At 47.3% G+C, this 26474-nt stretch overlaps 1 protein-coding gene across 1 annotated transcript; it reads left to right on the forward strand.

Moving 5' to 3' along the window:
- The first annotated feature begins 248 nt into the window (after positions 1–248).
- On the forward strand, positions 249–21321 carry LCMT1 (leucine carboxyl methyltransferase 1). The gene is made up of 11 exons (XM_083474024.1): positions 249–945; positions 2666–2757; positions 3633–3754; positions 4918–4994; positions 7067–7128; positions 11539–11641; positions 14414–14534; positions 16768–16869; positions 17215–17306; positions 17734–17831; positions 20378–21321. The coding sequence occupies exons 1-11, from the start codon at positions 866–868 to the stop codon at positions 20398–20400; spliced, it is 972 nt and encodes a 323-aa protein (XP_083330150.1). The 5' UTR covers positions 249–865; the 3' UTR covers positions 20401–21321.
- The last annotated feature ends 5153 nt before the right edge of the window (positions 21322–26474 follow it).

Genomic DNA, 26474 nt, shown 5'->3' on the forward strand with positions numbered 1-26474 from the left:
GGATAGAAGGTGAAATATAAATGTTACTATTAATAATTTATTTATTGCCCGCCCTTCACCCTAAGATTCTTGGGTGGGTTAGAGCATTAAGTAGAATTTAAAACAACTATTATAAAAAACAACACCGAGGAGGACAGGAGGAATAACTGCTATTTATTTACTTATACTAGGTTACTGCTTTTCATTTCGAAATAATTCCGAAGTGGGGTATGGGGAGAAAACACAACGAAATCGTACAGTCTTATCAGTAACAAGTAAAGTGGGTGGGAACCAAGTAGGTATTTTCGTGAAGAGCAGTGGCACAGATTCAACCCAAAGGTTGGGTGAATAAGTAGGTTGGTGCCAAAAGCTTATCAGACTTTCTGTGCTTGGGCAATTTGAACAGCTGAATAAATAGCACCTCTTTTACATTGACACCTGACTTTTTCCATTCGAGATGTGGAGGATGACTAGCCCCGTATCGCGAGAGACTACAATTCCCACAGTATCTAGCGTCTGTCCTCATTGGCTGAATCCACCGTGGAGCTGTCAAAACACTGGCGACGGTTCCGCCCTCTTAGCGAAAGACTACATTTCCCGGCAAGTCCTGCGACCCGCCCGGCCGCACTTCCCAACCTTGATTGGGTCCGGCGTGGAACTGACAAAGGCTCTGCCCAATAGAAAGTGCAGCGGCGATAAGGGGGTGGGCAAGGAACCTTGACCCGTCTCCGTCGACCACGCGCAGGCGTGGGCCAATGTGCATGGTCGTTGCTGGCAGGTGAGGAAGCGGTGCTCTGAGGGGTGCAGCGGTGGCGGCGGCCCAGGTATGGGCAGCTCGTGCTCTTCTTCTCTCTTGACCTGATCCAAACTTCCTCTCCGGCCGGCGATGGCGAGCACTTCCCGGGACGTGGAAATCAGCGACGAGGCCGTGAGGGGCACCTGCGACGACGCCTCCCTCTGCAAGCGGTGAGCGAGCGAGGGAGGAGCCTCGGGAGCCACGCCCACTCCTTTCAAAGACCCTCCCACCTCATGGGAAAGGGGCGGGGCCAAGGGGGAACCAGGTCGGATCAGGCCCATGACGTCACCCCTGGGGATGCTCTTCGGTATCTCGTTGCAGAAGAAGACCACCTCCCCGGGCTTATTGTATTGTTATCATTACAGTGGTACCTCGGGTTACATACGCTTCAGGTTACATACGCTTCAGGTTACAGACTCTGCTAACCCAGAAATAGTGCTTCAGGTTAAGAGCTTTGCTTCAGGATGAGAACAGAAATCACGCAGCGGCAGCAGGAGGCCCCATTAGCTAAAGTGGTGCTTCAGGTTAAGAACAGTTTCAGGTTAAGAACAGACCTCCGGAACGAATTAAGTTCTTAACCCGAGGTACCACTGTAGTAGGGGCTCTTCATCTGCCTTGGGGCGTTAAGCAAAATGAGAGGCATGTGTATGAGTGAAAAAAGAGATGGCTTGGTATGGAGAACCGTTGCTCTGTTAGAGCATCTGCTTTGCATGCAGAAGGTCCCAAGTTCAATCTCCAATGATGGCACCCAGTGCTGGATTTATGTACAGTGGTACCTCGGTTTAAGAACAGTCCTGTTTACGAACGATTTGGTTTACGGACTCCGCAAAACTGGAAGTAGTGTCCCAGTTTGAGAACTTTACCTCGGTCTATGAATGGAATCCGAATGGTGGAAGGGCACCAGTGGTGGGAGGCCTCATTAGGGAAAGCACGCCTCGGTTTAAGGATGGTTTCAGTTTAAGAATGGACTTCTGGAACAGAGTAAGTTCGTAAAATGAGGTACCACTGTATAAGCCGATCAAGCTATAGCTTAGGGCCCCACTCTCTTGGGGCCCCCCCAAAAAATTTAAAGGATAAAAACCTGGATGTACATTTCCAAAATATAAGATAAAAAAAACCCCTACATACAGCAACAGGGTTTCGTGTTGTGTAGGCTCCTATGATGTAAATTAGATCCATAAATTACCATATAGCAAATATTCAACACACACAAAAAAGCGACAATTTGTTGTTGACAAAGGACAGCTGGACATATAAAGGGCCCCATTACCTTCAGGAGCTTAGGGCCTCATCAAATCTAAATCCAGCCCTAAATCCATGCCTGATGGCATCTCCACATGGCTGGTAGAAACTGGTCTGCAACCCTGCAGAGTCGCTGCCAGTCAGTGTAGGTATTACTGATTCAGTAGGACTAATGGGTTGACTTGGTATATAAGCCATTGCCCTGCGTCTTCACACTGTGCATTCTTAAACTATAAGAACATAAGACGAGCCTGCTGGATCAGGCCAAAGGGGGCTCATCTAGTCCAGCATCCTGTTCTGACAGTGACCAACCAGATGCCACATTGGGAAGAAGTCCACAAGCAGGACTCAGGCCCAACTGCGCTCACCTCTACTGTGGTTTTCAGCAACTGGTGTTCAAAAGCATCTGGAGGCAGATCCTGGCTAGAAGTTGATCCACTGTAACCACATCAGTGACATTTGTAAGCTTCTCTGGGAGGTTTTTTTTTTTAATGCCTAAGAGAGGAATTAAAATGCTTTCAGTAAAGTAATAAGAACATAAGAATCCCCTTCATAGATTAGATCAAATCCACATCCTCTAGAATTATGTTTTTGAATGACCATGGATTCCAGCCTTGTTAAGAGGGCCTTTCTCTTTCCCTTGGGCAGATATGCAGTAAATGTTGGCTACTGGAAGGATCCTTACCTTGATTATTTTGTGAGGCTGCCAAAAGAAAGGAAGGCGCCTGAAATCAGCCGTGGTAAGTTTGTATGCAAGTATGAGTCCAAAGTGGGCTCCATGAGCCACATACATACATACAGTGGTGCCCCGCAAGACGAATGCCTCGCAAGACGGAAAACTCGCTAGACGAAAGAGTTTTCCGTTTTGGAGGTGCTTCGCAAAACGAATTTCCTATGGGCTTGCTTCGCAAGACGACAATGTCTTGCGAGTTCCTGCTGGTTTTCCCCCCTCCCCCCTTTTTCTAAGCCGCTAAGCCGCTTATCAGCTGATCCGATCAGCAGATAAGCCGCTAAAAGCCGCTAATCCGCTAATCCTTCAATGAGCTTGCTTTGCAAGACGAAAAAACCGCTAGACGAAGAGAATCACAGAACGGATTCTTTTCGTCTTGCGAGGCACCACTGTACTCTATTTGTATACTGCCTTTCCACAATTCAAACCATACTCAAGATGGCTTACAACATGAAAACAAAATACATAACTAAAACATAACAAAAGTAGTCATAAAGAATACACAACCAAACTGAACAATTTTTGCATAAATAAAAACAAGATATAAAATAAAGATACAGAAAAGCAACAGCAACACCCCCCCCAAACAACACACCCTAAACAACACACCAGAGTCTGTTCAGCAGCCTCAACCTTTGTAGCCATAGTCAGGGTCCTGCCCTCCGAGGCTAGGTAGAAAAGGCCTGTAAGGCAGGGAGCAGATCTGCCAGGAATCACCGCTAAGACAGTATGTTGGACCAACATGTCTGTTGGACCAGGGCAGGTGTTGTTATTTTCTCTTACAGTTATGACAACATTTTGCAAAATGTACTCAGAATTGACAGATATACTCTGTCAGCTCTTGGTTAGCATTGTCTGATTCTTACAGTACTGTTTTTCTGTTAGGGTATTATGCCCGTGTCCAGGGAGTTGGCCGCTTACTTAAGGCTTTCTTGCAGAAGACTGAATGCAACTGCCAAATTATCAACCTGGGGGCTGGCATGGACACTCTGTTCTGGAAATTAAAGGTGAGAAATTATTCATTGTTAACGTAAGTGCAAAGAAGGAATTTTATAGCTCCAGGGGAGCCTCTAGTGGTCACTTACAAAAGTATTTTTGTTTCTGGGCTTTTATTACGGTAATCTATATCTAGTAAAGGGACACAGGTGGCACTGTGGGTTAAACCACAGAGCCTAGGACTCGCCGATCAGAAGGTCGGCGGTTCGAATCCCCGCGACGGGGTGAGCTCCCATTGCTCGGTCCCTGCTCCTGCCAACCTAGCAGTTCGAAAGCACGTCAAAGTGCAAGGAGATAAATAGGTACTGCTCCAGCAGGAAGGTAAACGGCGTTTTCGTGCGCTGCTCTGGTTCGCCAGAAGCGGTTTAGTCATGCTGGCCACATGACCCGGAAGCTGTATGCCAGCTCCCTTGGCCAGTAAAGTGAGATGAGCGCCGCAACCCCAGAGTCGGTCACAACTGGACTAATGGTCAGGGGTCCCTTTACCTTTACTTTATATCTAGTAAAACAACCCAGGGCAGTGTATTTCAGTCGTGTTCCTCGGTGTTATTAATGGGGGCATGGTCTGCTGAAAGATGGCCTGTCCACTCATTGTTGCTCTTCTCCCCTGCATTTGTAGCTCCAGGTGAGTTTGGTTCCTGTGGGGGGAATCTCAAGGCTGACAGGCTGGGCTTGCACCATGCATGGCGGAGAAGTCTAGCTCAGTTTTCCCCAATAAAATGGGGAAATGATGCTTTTCCAGCAGAGTGGTTGGGAAAACCCAGCCAGATGGGCGGGGTAGAAATAAATTATTATGGTTATTATTATTATTTTATTTTATTTTTGACTGTAATCCCCATCTGATGAGAGCTGCAGTCCAAAATGTGGCCCTGCTTGCTGGGGGTGATGGGATTTGTAGTCCAAAGTAGGCATTCTGGTTGGTGCAAATGAGAACTGTAGTCCAAAACATAGCTGTGGTGCTGGAGCTGGTGGAAGTTGTAGTCTAAAACACCTGCAGAACACTGGGTTGAGCAACGCTGCTCTAGAACATACACAAAGCTTCGTCAGTGTGGAAAAGGTTTCTAAAAAAGTAGACAGCTTGAAAACTACTGACCTGGGACATAACTGAGGAGCTGAATTGTGTGTCTCTTCATGAGCTGAATGTCTGGCTTCTCCCTCCCCCAATCCCTTTCAGGATGAGAATCTGCTTCCAATAAAATATTTTGAAGTTGACTTCCCATCTATAGTCACAAGGAAAATCCACAACATCAAGTAAGTGCCTGGGTGTGTGCTCTTGACTGAGATGAACATGTTTTTCGGTTTTGAGAAGAAAAGTTGGGGCCAACTCTTACTAGTCATGAAGCGTCAGTGCCCCCCTCCAAAAAATAACTATTGTTATCATTTTAGGTTTTTTACCTACCCTTCACCATGTAGTCCCAGGGTCGGTTACAATAATTTAAAATAACAGTATTAAAATCTGTTAAATATAGTCAAGAGAATAGGGTAGGTTCTAAAATATATATTTCTCGGGCTTCAAAGGCCAAGTTAAATGGTCACATGGTCTTGCCTATTGGAAGGGATGAAAGGGCCAAGCATGAAAAAAATGTATGTGACTGTGCAACTGCGAAGGGCTGAGATTACTTAGGCATGCAAATAAAGTTCTGAAAAATATCAAGTCTTTTCTTTCGAAGAGTATTAGTCCTACTCAGAGTAGACCCATTGAAGTTAATGGACATGTTTAGCTTAGGTTCATTCATTTCAGTGGGTCTATTACCCTGTGTGTTTGGTTGTAGGGTCTTGGGGCAAAGTTCCAGCTCCTTCAGGGTGCAACATTCTCTATAAATACATGCACAAAGCTTGTAAGGTTTAGGTCAGATTCAGATTTTCTCTGTTTAAAAGGATTCCTGTCAGTTTCGCTCTTGAAGCACTACTGTATCCTATCCAGGCATGTCTACTCAGAAGAAAATCTTCATTGATTTAACTTACTCCCCACTTATAGGATTGCAATCTTAATTATTCTTTTTAAGTTTCTTTTTTTCTGGGTCACTTATTTCTCTAGTGCAACAGTAGCTTCACAAGTTGCAAAAAGCTTTATTGGGGTGTGGGACCCAAACAAACGTGTTACAGTTTGCCAGTTGCTTGGGCAATAATAATAATAATATAATAATAATTTATTATTTGTACCCCGCCCATCTGGCTGAGTTTCCCCAGCCACTCTGAGCGGCTTCCACAGAGACCAAAAATACACTAAAATGTCACACATTAAAAACTTCCCTGAACAGGGCTGGCTTAAGATGTTCACATGTTACTGACTTGCACTGTGTACTCAGTTACTGACTTTATAGAATAATAGAATTGTAGGGTTGGAAGAGTCCCAAAGGGTCATCTAGTCCAACCCCCTGTAAGTATATTTATTAGTATCAGCCAACTGTAGCTCTCTGCAGTGTGTATTTTTAATCCTAATATTGTTGTGAGGTGCTTCAAAAGCCTGGTACAGGATTGTAAAGTTGAGTATAAATGGTAGAATGAATGAAAGTGAAACGGCTCCTGTCCCAAATGTTAGGGTCTTAGCAGGTCTGCTGTGGGGGTCTATAGCTTGTGAAAGGACCCTTAGCCTTGCTTAGTAAAGAGGGGATCATGCATTGTCTTGAACATTGGCTGCACTGTGGGTAACAAGGTGCAGTAGACCCAAGCCTTTGCTTTAAGCAATGTATCTGAAATGAACTTGTGGAAAGGGCTTGCCGGATGTTGTGCAGTCTGAGAACTGCTCCTTGTCAGTTTCAGACACACACAAGTTCACACAGAATCATAGAATTGTCGAGTTCAAAGGGGAACCAAAGGATCGTCCAGTCCAATCCCCTGCAGTGCAGAAAGCAAGACCATGTATTTTGGCAATATGAGAAGGGAAATGTCTCAGTGTGTCCAGGAGCCAATCCCTGCTTGCCTACCCTTTCCTGGACAGCACCCCCTGAATGGACCTTTCTTCCCTTCTTCCCTCCAGTAGAGGAAGGGATGTGACTCAATGGTTGAAGCATCTGCTTTGCATTCAGAAGGCCCCAAGTTCAGTTCCTGCTATCTTCAGGGAGGGCTGGGAGAGAACCTTTTCTGACACCCTGGAGAGCTGCTGCCAGTCAGTGTGGACAGTACTGAGCTAGATGGAACAATGCATCTTACTGCCCAGATGGTGCGAACACACAAGAGACTGGGCTCTGCAGCAGTCAGGCCTAGTGATCTCTTTCCAGCAGGGGGCACACAAGGCCTCCCTCTCTTTGCAGCTTCCACCAGCAATGACTCGCTGACTCCTTTTCCTTCTTTTCCTTTTTTTTTGTCCTTCTCTCCCACAGATCAAAACCTCCCTTGTCAAAACCAATTATGGAAAGCCATTCAGGGGAGTCTCTTCTAATGGGTGAGTCATCTTAAAAATCCATCGGTAAAGCAAGGTGGCATTTCTAAAGCCGCTACCACCTCCTCACTATTCTGCTATGTGGGCACCTTCTCAACGTTTCACAAAATGCACTTGTATTGCATTTAACCTTTTCTTTGCCTAGCTTTCTTACCAACCCATATGTGCTGCTCCTTGAATCAGCCTGTGAAAAAACTGCTCTTTGCCCCTTGCTGAAAGGTACTGGCACACGCTTGACTAGGAATGTTAGGGTTCTGTTGGGACTTCCTGTCTCTCCTCTCCCCCCCACATTCCTAACAGTTTAAGAACATAAGAAGAGCTCTGCTGGATCACGCCAGTGGCCTATCTAGTGCAGCATCCTATTTCTACAGTGGCCTGACAAGATGCCTGTGGGAAACCCGCAAGCAGGATTGGGGCACAAGAGTGCTCTTTCCACCCTTTCTTTTCCCCCACCAGGAACAGGTATTCAGAAATATTACTGCTTCTGGCTGTGGGAGCAGAGCAGAGCCATCATGGCGAATAGTCACTGACAGCCTTCTACTCCATGAATTTGTCTAATCCTCTTTTAAAGCCATCTAGGTTTGTGGCCATCACTGCCTCCTGTGGCAGTGAGTTCCATAGTTTAACTATGTGCTGCATGAAGAAGTGACGTCTCTGGCATTCGTCCTGCGCCTTCCAACATTCAGTGCCAGTGTTATGAGAGAGGTAGAGAAACGTTTCTCCACACGCTTTCTCCATGCCATACATAACTTTTTAAACTTACGTCATGTCGCCTCGCCTCTTATTTGCCTTTTCTCTAAACTGAAAAGTCCCAAATACTGCAAGTTTTCTTCACAGCAGAGTTGCTCCATCCCCTCGATCATTTTGGTTGCACTTTTCTAACTCTGCAAGATTATTTTTGAGGTGGCCAGAACTGCGCTGTACCCAATATTCCAAATGCAGCCATGCCATGGATTTGTATAAGAGCATCACAAACCCTGGCAGTTTTATTTTCAGTTCCTTCCCTAATGATCCGTAGCATGGAATTTGCTTTATTTTTCACAGTTGCTGCACAGTGGGTTGACATTGAGCTTATAATTCTCTGCCGCTTGCTTGTTCTTTTGCTGCCTAGGAAAGGAAAGCCTTTCAGGAATGACAGCCGTTACCTTCCTCCGCCTCCGTTGATGGCAGGAGCCTTCCTCCGCATGCTTCGTTGGGTGTCGCCCAATAGATCTGTGCTGCCCTTGACAGCATTGTCCGTTAGCTGCTTTATCTCGTTTTGGTTTCTCGGGCAAATGAGTCCAAGAGTTAACGGCTAAAAAAACTGGCCAGTGGCGATGCATGGCAGGTGGGAGATCGGAGGGAGGTTCCAGACATTAGAGAGGCATAACTCTGAAAGAGCATCCCTCTAACAACAAACCTAGTTTCAGAACTGAACTGGTAATTTTGGGGTACGCTCTTATAGAAACGTAGAGTTGGAAGGGAGTTGTAATGCAGGAATCACGGCTTTAAAATCCCTGACAGGTGGTTACCCAACCTCTGCTTAAAAACTTCCCATGAAGGAGAGTCCACCGCATTCCCAGGTAGTCTGTTCCACTGTCAAACAGCTTTTCCCATTGGAAAGTTCTTCCTAATGTTTCGTCTTAATCTCCTTTCTTGTAAATTGAATCTCTTGGTTTAGGTCCTACTCTCTGGAGCAGCAGAAAACAAGCTTGCTCCATCTTTCATGTGCTAGCCCTTCAGTTATTTGAAGATGGCTATCATATCACCATCTTATGATTTTGTTCTGTGCTCATACTGCCCCCCCTCCCCAGTTTTGCCTTGCTGGGGTTATTGCCACCACTGGAGACTAGGGGACTTGGAAACTGCCAGATTTCTCCAATATTTTATAGTATTTGCAATCAATATCCTTTCATTGTTAGTAATGAAGCGGGAAATTTTCTGCGGGAAAATTTAAACTGGGAAATGTTCTCCACCTGCCCTCCCCAAATGCTCAGGCTTGATAGCCAGACTCCCTCTCCTTTCCTGCCCTGATGAGGAACTTGCCATTTCATCTTACAGAAACCCCAGATGGTCTTCCCTAGCCTCTTCAGGAATGTTTTGCCAATCATAGAGTTTCAGAAACCTAGTTTCACAATTGAGCTGGTAGTCTGGGGGAAAGCTCATATAGAATCTTATATTAGTAGACTAGGAAGGGATCCCTAAGGGTATTTTAGTCCAACCCTGTGCAATTCAGAAATCACAGTGAAAACATCCCTGACAGATGGCAATCCAACTTCTGTTTAAAAACCTCCAATCACGTCGACCATGTTGCCTCTCTTGCTACGGGTGCTCTGCTCTCTCCTGCTTCAGCTGACGAAATCTCCTCCGACACCTTTCCTGCCCTGCCGCATCTTTCTGCTCCGTTAGCCCCAAATGGTTAGGTTGTTTCCTGGTTCCAGGGCAGTCTTCTTGCTTCATCAAGCACAGCGCCAGTCTAGAGTATGGACTCTTGAGGAGCAGGCTTTCATCTCACAAGCAAGGTTGTTGTTGTTTTACTCTGAAAGCAAGCTTTCCAGCAGTTTGACAACATCTCCATATCTAACTGAAGGAAAGAATGAAGATGTGAATTTTCTCCTTGCTTTGCTGGAAATTTCTCGAGGGGAGCTGCTTCCCCTTGAGCAGGGATGAAGAACCCATGTCTCTCCAGACATCATTTGACTCCAAATCCCATCATGCCTAGCTTTTGGGCATACTGGCTAGGACTAATGGGAGTTGGAGTTTAGATTTGGATTTGATATCCCGCTTTATCACTACCCGAAGGAGTCTCAAAGCAGCTAACATTCTCCTTTCCCTTCCTCCCTCACAACAAACACTCTGTGAGGTGAGTGGGGCTGAGAGACTTCAAAGAAGTGTGACTGGCCCAAGGTCACCCAGCAGCTGCATGTTGAGAGCGGAGACACGAACCCGGTTCCTCAGATTACAAATCTACCACTCTTAACCACTACACCACACTGGCTCTCACAGCAGCATCTGCAGAGCATTGATGCCTGGTCCTCTTTGGAAGGCGGTTTTCTGCTGCAGCGGCGTAGCATGGGTTGTCAGCACCCGGGGCAAGGCAAGTAATTTGCGCCCCCTAACCCGGGGCAAGGCAAGTAATTTGCGCCCCCTTACCCGGGGCAAGGCAAGTAATTTGCGCCCCCTAACCCCTAACCTGCCGCCGCTGCCAGCTTCTTCTTGCTGCTGCCTGGTCTGGTCTGGTGTGGTTCTCTCCCGCGCTCAGCGCTGCGCTGGGTGGCCGCTGCACTGTCCCTCCCCCAGATAGTCCCTCGCTCTCTCTCCGCACCGCACGCCTGGCACCCACCCCCTCCACAGTGGGCGGCAACCCAGCGGCTCGGATCGGATTCGCACAGCCAGCACTGCAGTGAGAGAGAGTGAGTGAGCCAGGTAGGGGCAGAGAGCTGCGAGTGCGAGCGCCCCCCCAAATGTTGCACCCGGTGCGGCCAGCACCCCCTGCACCCCCCACGCTACGCCACTGTTCTGCTGGCGGGCTTTTGGTAGCTAGGGATAGCCTGGCAGGGGATTTTAAATTTATTTTTAAACTTAGATTATTGTATTTGTGTGTGCTTTTAAATGTTTAACCGGGTAGATTACAAATGATTGAGAAGTGTCTATCAGTTGTAGAACAGGTATGGGGAGCCTCTGGATCTCCAAATGTTGATGAACTGCAACTCCCATCATCCCTAGCCATTGACCATGCTTCCTGGGTCTGGTAGGAGTTGTGGTTTAGCCACATTTGGAGGGCACCATGTTGGAGAAGGCTGGTGTAAGGCAAGAATGGGAGAATTCCAGGTACATCCAGGTTCCTAAGAACTCGAAATTTGCCACCCTTGGTATCCTTGGAAAATACCACTCATGCCTCTGGATGAGATGTGTTTTTTCCAATCTCTTTTTAAATCCCATCACCAGATAATATTTTTCAGCAGTCAATGACGTTTGCTTTTGTGAAAGCAATTTAGTGCCATGTCACGACTGTAAAATCCCCCAAATCTTTAAAAGTGCTACAGCTTTGATGTGTTGGGTTTGGAGAAATGAGAGCATTTAAGTCAGCCTTTTAAATACTAGTCCACAAATTTTAGCTGGCTTGTATCATCATCATCTATTTTATGTCCCACTTACTTGCCGTTCCAACACGTATAAATACACAAAATTTAAAAACCATCCTGTCAGAGCATTAAATATTGACAGTTAAAGTGTGCAGTAAAACAAGCCCATTAAAACAGCACAACAATTAAAACAGTTCCCTAATGCAGGCATTTGTGGCCTCGGAGGGAGAGAAAGCAGCAACATCTGCAAAGTTCCTCTCGCTGGTCACCTAACTGTGATTTTCATTTTTTGCTTGCCTTGGGCAAGTAGTGATAAATGAAAGGGCTTTAACTGCTGCTTCCTCTACAGATGCTCATAGCCTGGACTCCAGCCGCTACGCCATTGTTGGTGCGGATCTCCGAGAGCTGCCCAAACTAGAGGAAAAGCTGAAGAAATGCAACATGGATCCACAGTAAGACTGGAGTGCAAAGGCTTCTGGGAACGTTCTGGGTAATGTGCCGCCTAGGAGGTAGCAATTCACAGTGTTCAAAACTCCCATTGTTCTAGGCGCATTTTGCGACAGGGAATTTCATTAGCGCGAGCAGTTTCTGAGCTCTGGGTGCAGTACTGCACCTAAGATTTCAGATTAAAACTGCAGGGTGGAAGGAAAGGAGGGCCTTTTTCTGTCCCCCCACTTCCAGCTACTCTCTGAAGACTGGATAAGAGACTCTCTTAAGAATATTAGGAGGGTGGGGCAGGGGAAGGACTAGACCATGTGAAAAATGAACACAATATTTTACCTGCAGTTCATTCATTTCTGCAGCTCATTCAGCTTTGTATTCTTGTTATAAGAAATCAGTGTGCTTAGACATTCCGTTGTTGGGCCCATAACCTAGGTTTAAGGTGCCATTTAGTGCCCAGCTTTCATATCTCAATTTCTAACACTGGTGATTCAGCCTGGTTTTTAAAAGCTGTGGATGTTGTTCAGATACACAGAGTGTAAGAAAATTGTTTCAGTGCAGCAGCCTTTGCCAGCCTTGCCCCTGCCCCGCCCCCCAATGTTCTGGACTACAGCTCTCAACAGCCCCAGTCAGCACAGGGGAATCGTGGTCCAAAACATCTGGAGGGCACCAGGTTGCCAAAGGCTGCAATGCAGCATTGAGTTTTACTACAGCGGTGTCAAGCAGGACATGTTTGTGGTTCTTGCTGCTTCAGTTTTGAGACTTAAAGGAGCCTGGCTGTCCTGATCCAGTTGATTTACGTTTTCCAGGCTACTGATTGTGTCTGCTGGAATGCGTGTAGTTACATTACCCTGGGGTCAGGTTGCTCTGACTGCGTTTCTTGGGTCTGATGACTATTTGCTCTGTTGCCATCCTAGCAAGGCATGCATATATCTGCAGAGGCTATTTTCCGGCCTCTGATTTCTGTTTTAGATACTGCTGTAAGTTGCCCTCCCATAAGGCTGAGAGGTGAATCAAATCCTCTCTTCTCCACCCCCTCTCCTTTCTGCTAGGGGGATGTGCCCTCAACTAAAAAATGCCCTTTCATGGTTTGGGCTTCTCTGTGGACCTCAGGAGGTGAACAGAGATAGGATTTCCAGATCATTGTGGTGTGCAGACTACAGACTGAGCAGAAATGTGTCTGTAGGCAACATAAGCAGCGTGGAGCTACAATTCACGCAGGGTAAGGCTACCCTGTGCTCTGCCTCCACAGCAGGTGGCAGCAATGCTTCTGAATACCAGTTGCTGGAAACCGCAGGAGGGGAGAGTTGCTCTTGAGCTCAGGGCCTGCATGAGGGTTTCGCTTTGGGGCATCTGGTTGGCCACTGTGAGAACAGAATGCTGGATTATCTGGACCCCCTTTGGCCTGATCCAGCAGAGCCCTTACATTCTTCCTGCTTTCCCACACCTTTCCTCTCTCTCTTTTCTCCCCCACCTGCCCACCCAGCCTCCATATAGAATTCCTTTGCCTCCTAGCAGTTGGTTTTGCCTGTTGCTGTCAGTATCTGAAAGCAGCCCTGCAAGCAAAGAGATTACTCATTGGTTTGAGTCATGCTGATGGAGTGGTGGGTGGGCAGTTTCTGCCTTGCTGGGCTAATGGAGAGAGGAGAGGGAGCTGAGCTGACCCCTTCCTCCTACTGCTGCTACACCACGTTCTTAACAGCTGATCAAAAGGCAGAGACCCCTTTCTGCCGATTTACATTATTTCTATGTGAACGTAACTTGCAGGGAAGGTTATCTGCACCACGCTCTAACCAACTGAGCTATCCACTTGGATTGGTCCACCTGGCTCAGTATTGTCTGCACTGACTGGCAGTGGCTCTCCAGGGTTTCAGGCAGGGAGTCTTTCCTAATGTTTACCTGAAGATGTCATTGGGGATTGAACCAGAGGCCTTCTGTCTGCAAAGCAGATGCTCTAACAGCTCTGTTAAGGCTCTTCAGCGGAGCCAAGCTGAAAACACCTCACTCTTCTTCCCCTTCCCCTGAATCACACAGCTTGTTGGACACTTTTAGAGTGAACAGCTTTTCACCTCCTTGTTGCTGGGGCCCTGGATAGCTTGGTGTAGATCAGCCTTTCCCTCCAACCTGGTGCCCTCTGGAAATTTTGGATTACAACTCCCATCATCCCCAGGTGGGACTGGGAAAGACCCCTTCTGTCTGGACTACTGCTGGAATTGAGCCTAGGACTTGCTGATCAGAAGGTTGGCGGTTCGAATACCCATGACGGGGTGAGCTCCTGTTGCTCGGTCCCTGCTCCTGCCAACCTAGCAGTTTGAACGCACATCAAAGTGCAAGTAGATAAATAGGTACCGCTCCGGCGGGAAGGTAAACGGTGTTTCTGTGCATTGCTCTGGTTTGCCAGAAGCGGCTTAGTCATGCTGGCCACATGACCCGGAAGCTGTATGCTGGCTTCCTCGGCCAATAAAGTGAGATGAGTGCCACAACCCCAGAGTTGGCCACGACTGGACCTAATGGTCAGGGGTCCCTTTACCTTTACCAAGCAGTGGTGTGGCTTGGTAAAAGGCAGCTTTCTGTGTTGTCCTTCTCTGATGCTCTTGAAATTCTGGGATACCAGAGGAGAAAACACACACAGAGAGCATTGCAATTCCTGCATTGCAAGGGATTGAATTGGGTCCCATCCAACTCTACAGTTCTATGATTATATGTATATACAGTCCACCATGTATGTATACTGATCTTGTTCTCTTCCCCTCCCTCTTTCTTCCCCCTCCCCAACTTAAAAGTTTGCCAACTCTCCTGTTGGCAGAATGCGTCCTGATCTATATGACCCAAGACCATTCTGCGAACCTCCTCAAGTGGGTGGCTAGCATGTTCCAGACCGCCATGTTTATCAACTACGAGCAGGTAAGCCCAAGCAGTGATAGTCTTCCAATGCTCCTCACTATGGCAAGGGCCTCAAGTACGAATCCCTCATTTGAAGCATGGAAAGCAGGAATGGTGGGAGAGAGAGAGAGAGAGAGAGAGATAGGATGCTCTCTGCTTTTGGCCATGGGTGGTATCCAATGCTAGTCACACTCAAAGGAGGCCTACTGAAAACAATGAACCTCAAAGGCCGTCTCAGCCCCTGCCTGCACAATGGATCCCTGCATTCTGCACATCCCAACCTGCCTGGAGGTGTCCACTGAGCACAGTGTCAGAATCTATCCTTTAGTATGGTGGCCCCTGCCCCTTGGAACTTTGACTGTTTTTATATATGAAGCTGTTTTGGTATGTTTTGATTCCATTGTAAATTGCTTTGGGATGCGTTACAAATTGCAAGTTATAAATGAAATAATTTAATTCAGTGGGACTATTCAAAGTAGGCCTAACGTTGGATACCATCCCAGAAGCACAGGCATTCCAGCAAAGGTTTGGGTTAAGGATTTACCTCTGGGAGACTGCAGAGTTTCTGAAGGTCGGTGCCCCAGAACAATTGGAGACCAATTCCGTTTCTGCCCAGTTATTTGTTTTGTGTCCCCACCCACTCACTCACCCCCAACACTCCAGCGGAGCCCCTTTTAAGTGCAGGGCTGTATATGTATATGTATATGTATATGTGTGTATGCTGAGCAAAACAGCTGCTGAGTCAGAGGTAGCCGAACTCAAGGAACCGGCATTGTGAGCAATCTTATGTAACTTTATGGAACGTTAATCATGTTGTGTTTTCTGTGGCTTTGGCAGCTTGAATGGAGCAGGGGGGTGGGGGAAGTAGCTGAGCTGCAAGCCAAGTCCACATGAAAAGGAGAAACTGCTGGTTGCTGAGTGAGGGCGGAAATGCAGATGAGAGGTTTGATATGCCAGCTTTGGCTGTGAATTCAGACGGAGGTGGCAGTTGAAGGAAAGGTTTCTACTGATCCACTGGAGCTGGTTGCTTTCCCATCAGATCCCATTAGCATTCAGAGAAGGGAGCATTCCAGGGTTAAGATGCTCATGAAGCAGCCATTCGTGTAGGGTTTTCACCCTGTTGCCATGTGTGCTTTACTTTATTTTTTAAAACCATTCTGTGCACCCTGTCAGGCACAGCTGGTGATAGTAAAAAGTCTTTCGGCTTTTGCCAGCCAGATGTTTCAGACTACAACTCTCACTGGCACTGGCTTGGAGCTATTGGGAGTTGTCGTGCAAAACAGCTGGAAGGCAGCAGGTTTGGGGGACGGCTGGTCTAAATGGAGTTGTGGGCCCCACCTGTATGCATCATCATGTTTGGGGCAGGAAAAACGTAAACATCTCCATATGTCCCCTCCATCTTGCTTGTGGATTAGATCACAACTTTTCGTTGCCTGGATTTAGTGAGGCTGTTTTGGTGCACCAAAATTCGTATTTTATGGAGAAAGATACATACAAAATGTAAATGTTCAGATGGATGCATTCAAAGGCGCATATTTTACACAAAGAGTACATACAAAATGCCTGCTGGTGTAATACAGACTTCTCATGCACTTTTTCGAAAAATCTGCACAAAGTGGGGTGTAAAGTACTTCTGATTGAGTGCAACAGGACTGAAATGGGTCAAAATTCCCAGGGCCCTTTCCCTGTTCTGCACACGATACCAACCTCCACACTTCTGCAGTGGGCTTGCAATGGGGGATTCTTTCTTTCTTTCTTTCTTTCTTTCTTTCTTTCTTTCTTTCTTCTTTGCAGAATTTATGTACTGCTTTTCAGGTGGACCTCACAAAGTGGTTTACCTAAGGTTATTACAACAATAGGCATTGAGCTTTTTTTTAAAAAAAAAAAGTTACAAAAGAATGGATAACACAACTTGCTTGTTTAGAAAAAGCGCTTGCCTTTTCTTCTTCTCCCCCCTCAGAATAAGGCAGTCCTTCAGATGCAGGTGGCAGTTGGGGGAGGGCAGGAGGGAGGGGGCACTATGGGAACTGGAGGGCAACAGCTGCACAAATCGTGGTGGTAAGAAAAATGTTATGTGTGGATCTAAGGATTTGAGACTTCTGGGCTGGAGTGCTTCCTGCGATAAAGGAGGGCATGTGAGTGAGTCCCTGTGCACACCTGCTCCCTGAATAAGAGGTGTGGGGGGGTCCTGGTTCTTAGCAGGAGCACCCTCTCTCCCAGCTCCCTTTCAGCCAGTCTTTTGTACCCTCCCCAGGTGAATATGTCTGATCGATTTGGGCAGATCATGATTGAGAACTTGCAGAGCCGGAAGTGCAGCCTTGTTGGTGTGGATGACTGCAGATCTCTGGATTCCCAGGTCAGATGTTCTGAGTGGGTGAGGTGGCCTGTTTTGCACAATCTATAATGCTTACCTCTGGGTTTCGCTGTGCTGTTTGAGATCACTCTCTCCCTCTGCCACCCCAATGGTCCTTTTTAAATCTATTGGATAGTGCCTGTGCCTGTGCTGGGGAGAAGGGAATATGTACCTGCAGCCTTAGTTTCAAAGATGCATCATATATTTTAAGTTCCTGCCAAATTGTATTAAAAGGGTGGGTGTGCCTGGGGCCCAGAGGTTTGCACCCTCCCTGCTTCTCCTCCTTCCATCTCACCTGATGGAGAGCCTGCCCTTCTGCTTATACTTCTCACTGGGTTTCCTTCACAGAAGGAACGTTTCCTGCAAAACGGCTGGGAAACAGCAAATGCCATCGATATGATGAAAGCCTACAATTGCTTGCCGAAAGATGATGTCAGAAGGTAAGCTCCTCCTCGCTCTTGCACCAATGGGAGTTGTAGTATTTGACTGCTCTTTTTTTTTTACTTATAAATTTATTGAATATATTTTGGCTTCACCATTTAAGGCAAGCCTCAGCAAGGCGCCTTACAGTAAAAATGGTGAAAGGAAAATTGAAAACATAAGAAAACTGTTTTAGGTAGTAAATAACAACAACTTCAACAACAACAGAAAAGAAGGTTTGTGGAGTATGAAAGTGTCTGGCTCACTGATGCCCCATGAGCTTCAGGATTTGAATCCAGATCTTGTAGGGCCCAACCCAGCACTCTTGCTGCTGTCTTCTGCTCAAAGCTGGGTTGGAAGGTAGGGGTCTCTGTGTGTGTGTGTGTGTGTGTGTGTGTGTGTGTGTGTGTGTGTCTACTGCTATCCTTCCTATCTTCTTCCTTCCAGGATAGAAGCACTTGAGTTTCTGGATGAGAAGGAACTGCTCGAACAGCTCATGCAACATTACTGTCTGTGCTGGGCTACCAAGGACTCCAGTAACCTGGGTGAGGATATGCTTTGGCAGGGTTCTTCTTGAGGGTTTGGAAAGGCTGGCATAGGTTCTTGTGGGAGGTCTTGGGCAGGTTTGTGGACCTGCTTGCCACCAGCTGTACAGGGAGAGTAATTCACCCGCCCTGCTTCCAATTTCACCAGGAACTTGATTCCATATGTGGTGCTTCTGTTCCCATAGGAATGCCTAGGTATGTGTTGGGGGAGGGAATGCAGACATCCTTGGTTCAAACTGTCATTCCGTGGAATGATCCTGCAACACAAACGTTAAGCCATATATTGTCTAAGGGTGACCCATCCCACAGGATGCTTAATTTGTGTGCATTCATTTTCAATAAGCTCTGCCCCTGTAGTAGAAGGGCAGTTGGACAACAGCTAGACCCCACAAGGGGTCGTCCAAATGGCCGTTCCTCTCTTCCACCCTTGGCAGCCGCAGAGTTTTGCTCCAGTACCTCTGCAGTGAGGAAGTTCCCACCCCAGGTGGGAACAGGCAGTGCTGTTCCAGGCTCAGCGAGCACCTAATAAAAGGGGTGTGTGGCTGGGACTCTGCTGTTGCATCATTGGGCTCAGCCTGAACAGGGGAAGCAGGCTTGGGAAAATATTCTTCCTCTCCATTCCTCCCTCCCTCCCGCCACCCTGGTGAGTTCAATTAACGCTAAGCACTTCCTGCATCTAACTTACCAATTTGCAAACACTCCAGATTTTTTGAGGGTTCGTGTGTGTTCCAATTTAAATTGCAGACCCTGGACAGGCAGGTGTGTGCAGACCTGGCCTCCCCCCTCCTCTCCTCTTGGTGTCTCCTGGTTGAGTGACTCATCCTATGAATGGACTTGACATGTCAAGGCGAAGGTCTTGGGTCAGTCCTCCATCAGCAGTCTGTGTGTCAGGAGGGTCCACAGAAAGGGCACTGTTTCCCCTCTGGTTGCGTCCAGAGGAGAAACGGTAAGTCCTGTTGGGACTGGCTTCGGAGAAGTGGAGTGCACACATCAGCCAATTTCCCAGCAGGGCTGTTTGCCATTATCTCTCTGGAGCCACCCTCCTGATTAGCAAATCCTCGGAGCTGCCTCTGTGCCCCTTTGGATTTCAGCTGGAGCTGCATACAGGAGATGGGGGCGGGAGGAGAAGAGGAAATCTGGAAGTGGGCCTCAAAGCCATATTTTTCCTACCTCTGTGCTACCCCAATCTGAGACGGCTAGATTGGGCAGCCTTTGCGAACCAGTTTCATTGTGCATCTTTACTGCAGGTGGGGGAATTGCTCTGGCCAGCTCACCTACCCCCAAGGCAGTATCAGAAACCCTTGCATGTGGGTCCTTCCTGTGCTGTTCCAATAGAAAGCCAGCTTCTCATGTAACAGTAATCTATGACTCGTCGTTATATATGAACCCTGCCCAGTAGCACGACTGTAGTTTGTTTACTGCCGACAACCCATGATGATGAACCTTGGTTTGTTTTAACTGTGGATTGGCATTGCCTGGGAGCCCAGCACCCTTTCTTTAACTATGGTATGTTTAGCCCCTCACCCAACTCAGATGTTCCCCAAGCGACAAAGGCAAGAGCAGCTGGAAAATGAAGTAAATCATGGCTTCTTTGATCACCTGTGGGGCAGCTCATGGTTTGTTGAGCAAGCCATGGTAATGCCTCTACACAGGTGTAAAATTACATTCTGGACCTCAGAAGATCTCTTATACTCTGATTATTCATTACTAGCATTGGACTCTTCCAGGGTCTCCTCACCCTAGTTTCCCCCCCTCTCTTTTCCCGTCTCACTGGACTCCCAGGTGTGCTTGGATCAAAGGTAGAGAACAGGTTGGCAAGAGTATGAAGGATCCTACCTCGCCCTTTAAACTCTTTGTCCAGTGGACACTGTGTCCCGGCAGTCTGGCTGTGAGGGAAATGCATTCCTTAAGGGTTGTGGGTGGGAAGTTGCCCTCACCAGACTTGAGAGCCCACATGGGGAGGGAGCCCAACACACCTCTGTTTGCTCTAGCAGGGGGGCAGTGGCAGCAGGGCAGACCTTGTAATAATTCTTTTAAGAGGGAGCCATGTTTTGCTTGGGTGTCCATCCTGCTACATTTGCCCTGTAACCTGCAAATCCAGCTATGATTCCGACATGACATTTTAAAGAGGGAAATAAAAAAGAGAGGTGAAAGTGCTCAGCTGCTTCTCTTCTGGAGGCTCTGGAATCAGCACCTTAGCGAATACTACGTTATGCAAAATGAATGTCGAATCGCCACTCTAACTTTTTTCCTAGAGACATTTGAGTCCTCCTCAGTCATCTATTACTCCATGTCCAAATGTATACCAGAGTTCAGTGCAGGATGTCCTGTTTCCCACTACACCGTAAGGCAGGAATGCAGCCCTCTAGATGCTCTTGGACACCTGCTCCCAGTAGCCAGGGGTGGACCAGGCTGATGGGAGCTCTGGTCCAACAACCTCTGGAGGACCCCAGGCTCTCCATCCCTGCCCTAAGGTCTTACCTGTTTGTGCATCCAATTTAAGCTGAACTGGATTTCACTGTCTGCCTGTCTTCTTCCCAAACTAGGCCTTGCGGAGATTGCTCTATAGTGCATTTGCTCCAGTGGAGCTCGAGGCGAATCTGCTGCCCCCTCCTGGTGGGGCTCTGCATGCATCAGTGCCAGCCTGCCCACCAGCCCTCCATCGCTGGTGTCCTGGAGAACTTGAGCAGTGGAGCATTTTGCAGGGACAGTCCCTCTCACTGCTGGCCCCGAGTCATCTTGCCATGTTTCAAATAAATCCCCAGTTTTGCAAGCAACTGAATAACAAGACTCTCTTCCCTTCTCTGCCTGCTCCTGGGACCTGTTCTTTGGAATTACTACAGACAGGAGCGTTTAGTGTTTTTCAGACGTGTTAGATGGTGGAAGTCTGATTGTCCAAACGTGCTCATCCTATCTATTGCACTGGGCTGGGTAAGGTTGGTTGAGCCACTCTTGGGAGGGAGTGGAACATACTGGTGGAAATATATCTTTATATTTTCTCCGTTGATCTTGAAGGCTCCCCTCCTGTCATGTGTGCCTCTCTTTATTTTGTGGGGTGTTGCTCCTAGTCTGTCCTCAGCCCCTGCTGCAGTGAGGTGTCTGTTCCCTCTGTGTGAACATCAGCCTGGGCTGGCCCACCCATGTGGCAGGATCCACAGGGGCAGCAGACCCGGCCTCAGAGGAATGCTTCACCTCCTGTGGTGCCCCCCCAGTGCCACCTCTAGAGTGGCCCCTTGGCTAATAGTATGCACTGCTAGTCTCCTCCCACCCTTGTTCCCAATGTAGATCTTCCCTCCCCACCTTGTACCTGATGTAAATCGTCACTCATCCCTTCTTCCCTGACGGGTGGAATGCCATTTTGAGGTTTGCCTCAGGTGCCAAAATGTCTTGGGCTGGCCCTGCTCCTCAGCTGTGTCAAGGGCAGGCTGGCTGTGTTGAAATGTTCTCTTAACTCACCTGTAGCAAGGGTTAATAAACTGGTTTTTTGTAACATTGTGTACCGCCTTGTTTCTGCTTATCTCTTAAAAAGGGGTTGTTGTTTTTACTGCAAACATAATTAAAAGAAACAAGAAACATCGGCTACTGTTAGCAATAAAGAATAATTCATCAATCCTACTTCAAGCATATACAGTTAATATAAGGGGTCAGTGTGCTCAAAAATACGTCCAAACACAATGGCTGAATATAAGGTACTAGTGTTGCTCCTTGGGAAGGCTGTGAAATAAACAAAACAAAACAAACACCAGGGCAACTTTGAAATCTGGTTAAAACCAGTGCAGTTTTGAAACCATTGGCTAAAATCTGCATAGTTTTGAAAGGTTTAGTCCACCATCTTGATTCAAAATGGTGTCCGATTGTATCCAAACATTGATGGACAGCTGCTCTTTGATCTCAGGGATCATCATGCAAAACTGCTTAAGAGAGGTCCAAATGCACAGCAAACAAAATATATAGGAATTATCTGAGAGGTTCCCCCCTGTCTCCCAACCCTTGCAGCTTCCAAGCATGTAGGAGTCCCAAGCACCCTATGTTCCTATGGAAAAGGCCCATCCACTATTCATTCCTATTAGGGAAAGGTGGAAGTGCTGGGATATGAAGCCAGCCATGTGCTATAAGTTTTCAGAGTGTATGTAAATATTGTAAAAGAAGCTAGTCCTCATGAATAGTACACAACCACTTCAGCAGTGACAGAATCCCTGTTTACTGTCAAAAAGTCACTAGTCAAATTGGCTTGGGGTCTGAACCGCAAACGTGACATTTGTCACCTATCTGTTTAGTCAGGAAAGCTGGTATTCTAACCCCATTGTTTTCAAGGAGAGATTTCGCAAAGCGTTAAGAGTGCTGATAAAACTCCTTTTCTTATTTGGACAGCGCAGCTGTTGCCAAATTCTTCAGGCTTTTATCTGTGTTAAAATCTGGGCTGCACATGCTGGATTTACTGCTTGCTCTTTAATCTCTTTTCCTTGACTTGTATAAGGAGGTTGTGAACTTATCGGAGGCCCTTACCTGTTCAGGGAAGTAGCTGGGGACGACACATCAGCAACTTGTGCTAGCAAGCTGGTCTTTACGTAAAAGAAGAGACAGGCTGTCAGCACAAATGAATGTTCAGGTGTGCTTGGAGGTGTTGAGTGTGCTGACAGCAGGACCATGGAGGTGAGGGTAGCCCTCAGGGTCCATCAAATTTGGGGTATCCCTCACCCCCATGTTGTCTCAGTTGCCCTACTGACAGAGCTGATCTTCTGAACGTATGGCGTGTTGTATTCCAAGCTGGTCTAATCTGTTAGGCCGAGATGCCGAAGGTTATCCAGATTCAGAGAGCTATTTCCATCCTCCCTTAGCTAGAGATAACAGGGACTGGACTTGGGTCCTTTTACATGCTAACCACATGCTCTTTCTTCAAGTTGTAAGTTGTCATAGAGAACCCCCCCCCCCCATCATGATGGCTGAATAATTCCCTTGTGGGGAGGGATAGTATTTTGGGTGCAGCATTCCAGCAGCGGGTGTTTCTGGAGCCAAAGCCAAATGCAACATCCCCCCTCTCTCTGATGGACACACACATACAATTTGCTTCAGAGAAAAGCAAAAAAACCTCAGTGCAAATTGAGTTGTGGGTGGGGGGCATTCCAGGATCAAATCAGAAGCTTTTGTAATTCCGAAACTGTCCCTAGAAAATTGGGGGACTTGGAGGGCATGAGGGAGTGCATATTGCCCAGCCAATACAGGACATTTTATTCCCTGATTCTGGGGGGCCTGGGGGAGGGGGAGCTTTCCACCTGAGGTGCGTTGTGTAATGTGTAGTCCAAAGTCTTTAGAAGGTGCCAGGATGGTTGACCCATAGTATACCTGAAGGAGAATCTCCACCCCCATCGTTCTGTCCGGTCGCTGAGGTCCAGCGCCGAGGGCCTTCTGGCAGTTCCCTCATTGCAAGAAGCAAAGCTACAGGGAACCAGGCAGAGGGCCTTCTTGGTAGTGGCTCCTGCCCTGTGGAACACCCTCCCATCAGCTGTCAAAGAGATAAGCAACTACCTGACATTTAGAAGACATCTGAAGGCAGCTCTGTTCAGGGAAGTTTTTAATGTGTGACATTTTAATGTATTTTTCATCTTCGTTGAAAGCCGCCCAGAGTGGCTGGGGAAACCCAGCCAGATTGGGCGGGGTACAAATAATTTGTTGTTGTTGTTGTTGTTGTTGTTGTTGTTGTCCCCTGTTGGATGTGGCTCAGGATTTTGTGGTGCCTTTCCAACCTCCATCAACCTGGGCTTTGTCCCGAGTGGCTCCTGGTAGCACTAATTCAGCGAGGCACACTCTTGTCCTGGATTTGACCCAGGACTTACAATAGAGCCTTTGCCATCCTGACAAAACGTGGCCTGCCAAGTCACATGGCCCCTCTTGCTTATTTGTGGGCAAACAAACTGATTCTTTGGACTGGTCCCTAACTGGGGCATTCAGTCCAAGCTGAGGGTCAAGAGGTGGGGAGTTTTCTTGTGCTTGAAGTTTGGAGAGTCTGTAGCGCTGAGCAAACTGAGCTCCCAGTTGCCATGGGGAACTGTGGCGGCCCCCTGGCATGTGCCGGCTTTGGCTCCTGAGCCGCCTTTCCCAGATTCACCCTGACAACTCCTGCCCGAAAGTTCCCTTTACACTCTGCTGGAACCTGCAGGAGTTTCCTTTGCTGTGTGCTTCCCTGAGAAAGGGTGGCCTCCTTAAAAAAATATCCAAAAAAATAAAACCAATCAGCTGTGCGGCTACTTGCAAGCCTTCAAGGACCTTTCAAGGATACAGGAGCTAGGGTGGAGGGGCAGAGAGAGGGGGTTTCCACAGCATCGCTTGCAAAATCACCCAATAGAATTCTTGAATCCCAGGGACTCTGTAGCCGTTCTAAAGTGTTCCAGCTTGCCTCTGCTGCTTTGAGCATCCTCCAGTCAGTGCTGTTCATACCCCGCTGCTACACTCCTAATACATCTCTCTTCCTGCTGCATTTTTCACTGTGAGCCCCCGTACTTATCAGCTCCAAAAATAGCTGCACTGCAGAGCGCAGGCATCCTCCCCAGCAAAGCCCTGCCTTCTGTAAGCCTGAGATTACATAATTCCCAAGGGAAACAACCAAGTGCCTTGTGATACCTTAAAGCCTGACAAGTTTGTTACGGCATGAGATTTGGGGACTGCGGACCACGTTGTCAGGTCCCTGAAATGTCATCCTCAGTGGACAGGCACCTGTGGTAGTGGGAAGAGACAACAAAGCAATGAAATTAGAGGGAAATGGGGAGTGGGTGGTCTTGATTACCTTGTAGCTTAAATATACGTAAAATTGTCATGATGCCCATCTGTACCATTCGCTGTTTTGAGGATAACCAGGGGAGGGGAGGCAGAGAAATTTGGTTTGGCTCAGATTTTGCTGTGAACTCTCCTGATCCACACTTTCTGAAACAGTCTGCAAACGGGAACACAGCTATCCTTGGGAATTTGCACCTCTCTGCCTTTCGTGATGTAGTTCTCCAAGCAAATAACGCGTAACAAGAATGTTTCACATGGATGTGAAGTTTGCACAAAAACATGTTAGTGGAAATCACATATCAAAATGAGGATTGGGTGTGTGGGATTGCACTCAGGTCCTGCTCGTGGGCATCCCAAAGGGACATCTGGCTGGCCGCAGTGAGAACAGGATGTTGGAATGGCTGGACCACCTCTGGCCTAATTCAGCACTGCAGAGCTCTTTTTAACCATCCTGGTATCCAATATCCTTTTTGAGATGAGCCTTTGTAAAAAGAAAAAGAAAAGTGGAATGTGTTAACAAGGGTGGTGTCTTAAATAAGATGTGGCACAGTCTGGTGGTAGCTATGGGGCCCTCTGAAGCAAAGCGTTTGCTCTGTCCTTGAAACCTCCCTGTGACATCTGTTCTACATGGGAACTGACTTCCCACATTAGCCAGTACATTTAATAAGATCCGTGGCTAAAGTATTGATGGATCGCACTGATGATTAAAGATCAGAGAGTCAATGTAATGTGTAATGTGAGAGTGTTGGACTGGGACTTGGGAGACTGGGGTTCAGATCCCCACTTGGCCACTAAAGCTCACTGGGTGATTTGGGGGGGCCAGTCACTGCCTCTCAGCCTAACCTACCTCACAGGGTTGTTGTGGGGGATTAAAATGAGGAGGAGGAGAACCACGTGTGCCACTTTGCTCTACTTGGAGGAAAAGGTGGGATATGAATGTGAGCAAACAAGCAAATATTGCGGTGTTGCTTATAAAATAATGTTGTGGCAATCCAAACTGCCTTGCATTCCAGGGATTTTTTTCACATTCCTTTCCAGATTGCCTAGGTCAACAGACTCCCACAACCAAACAGCACGGTCCAAAATGCATGGTCCATGCTTCACATCTGCAGCAAAGGTTGTGGTTCAAACCATCTGGAGGGCACCAGGTTGGGGAAGACTAACCTAGGGGTAAACAGCCAGACTCTTGTCAGCATTCTTTTGGAAAATTCCACCTATATTTTAGTAGTCCTGTAAAAATCAATTGGTTTCAAAATAGCACCTGTAAATTTTCATAGGGACCATATAAAACCTATATAACTGCTACTAGATATTTCTGAGCCGTTTCACTCTAAACAACTGTTGTGTAACTTTCTCATTCCGCGTTGTGGACTGGCCAATAACTGCACCAAAGATCACGCTACAAGAAGATAAGGATTTTCCGGACAAGTTTTTCCTTCTTTATTGCCTTTTAAAGCATAGCTCTTTAAAGGGAAATATGTCAGCTATTGAACTCAAATTGGAGTTCAGAATTTGGCTAGCATGCCTGAAGAACAGAACATGTTGCACAAGGCTGTAATAGAGAGGTTGGGCTTACAGGTGGAAGAGGAGGACTCTTCTCTTTGGCCTTGAGTCTTTCAGTCTTCATCTTCATCAGCTTGTTTGCCAAGGAACATCGATGCACCACCGAGGATTCTGGGGAATGTTCTGTGGTGGACATTTTGGGTCTTCAATGTGGTAGTCACTGGCTGCCATGGATGGTTGGCCACAGAGGAATGGTGTGAGGAACCAGCTGGGGGATCCTCAAGGGAAGAAGGCTCAGAGTCAGGGGTGTGGTGATGGTGGGAAAATGATGAATGGTCAGAGGAAGAAGACTGGGAGGAGGAGGTGTCA

The sequence above is a fragment of the Podarcis liolepis genome (assembly GCF_965112155.1).
Source record: "Podarcis liolepis genome assembly, chromosome: 14".
Classification (NCBI taxonomy): domain Eukaryota; kingdom Metazoa; phylum Chordata; class Lepidosauria; order Squamata; family Lacertidae; genus Podarcis; species Podarcis liolepis.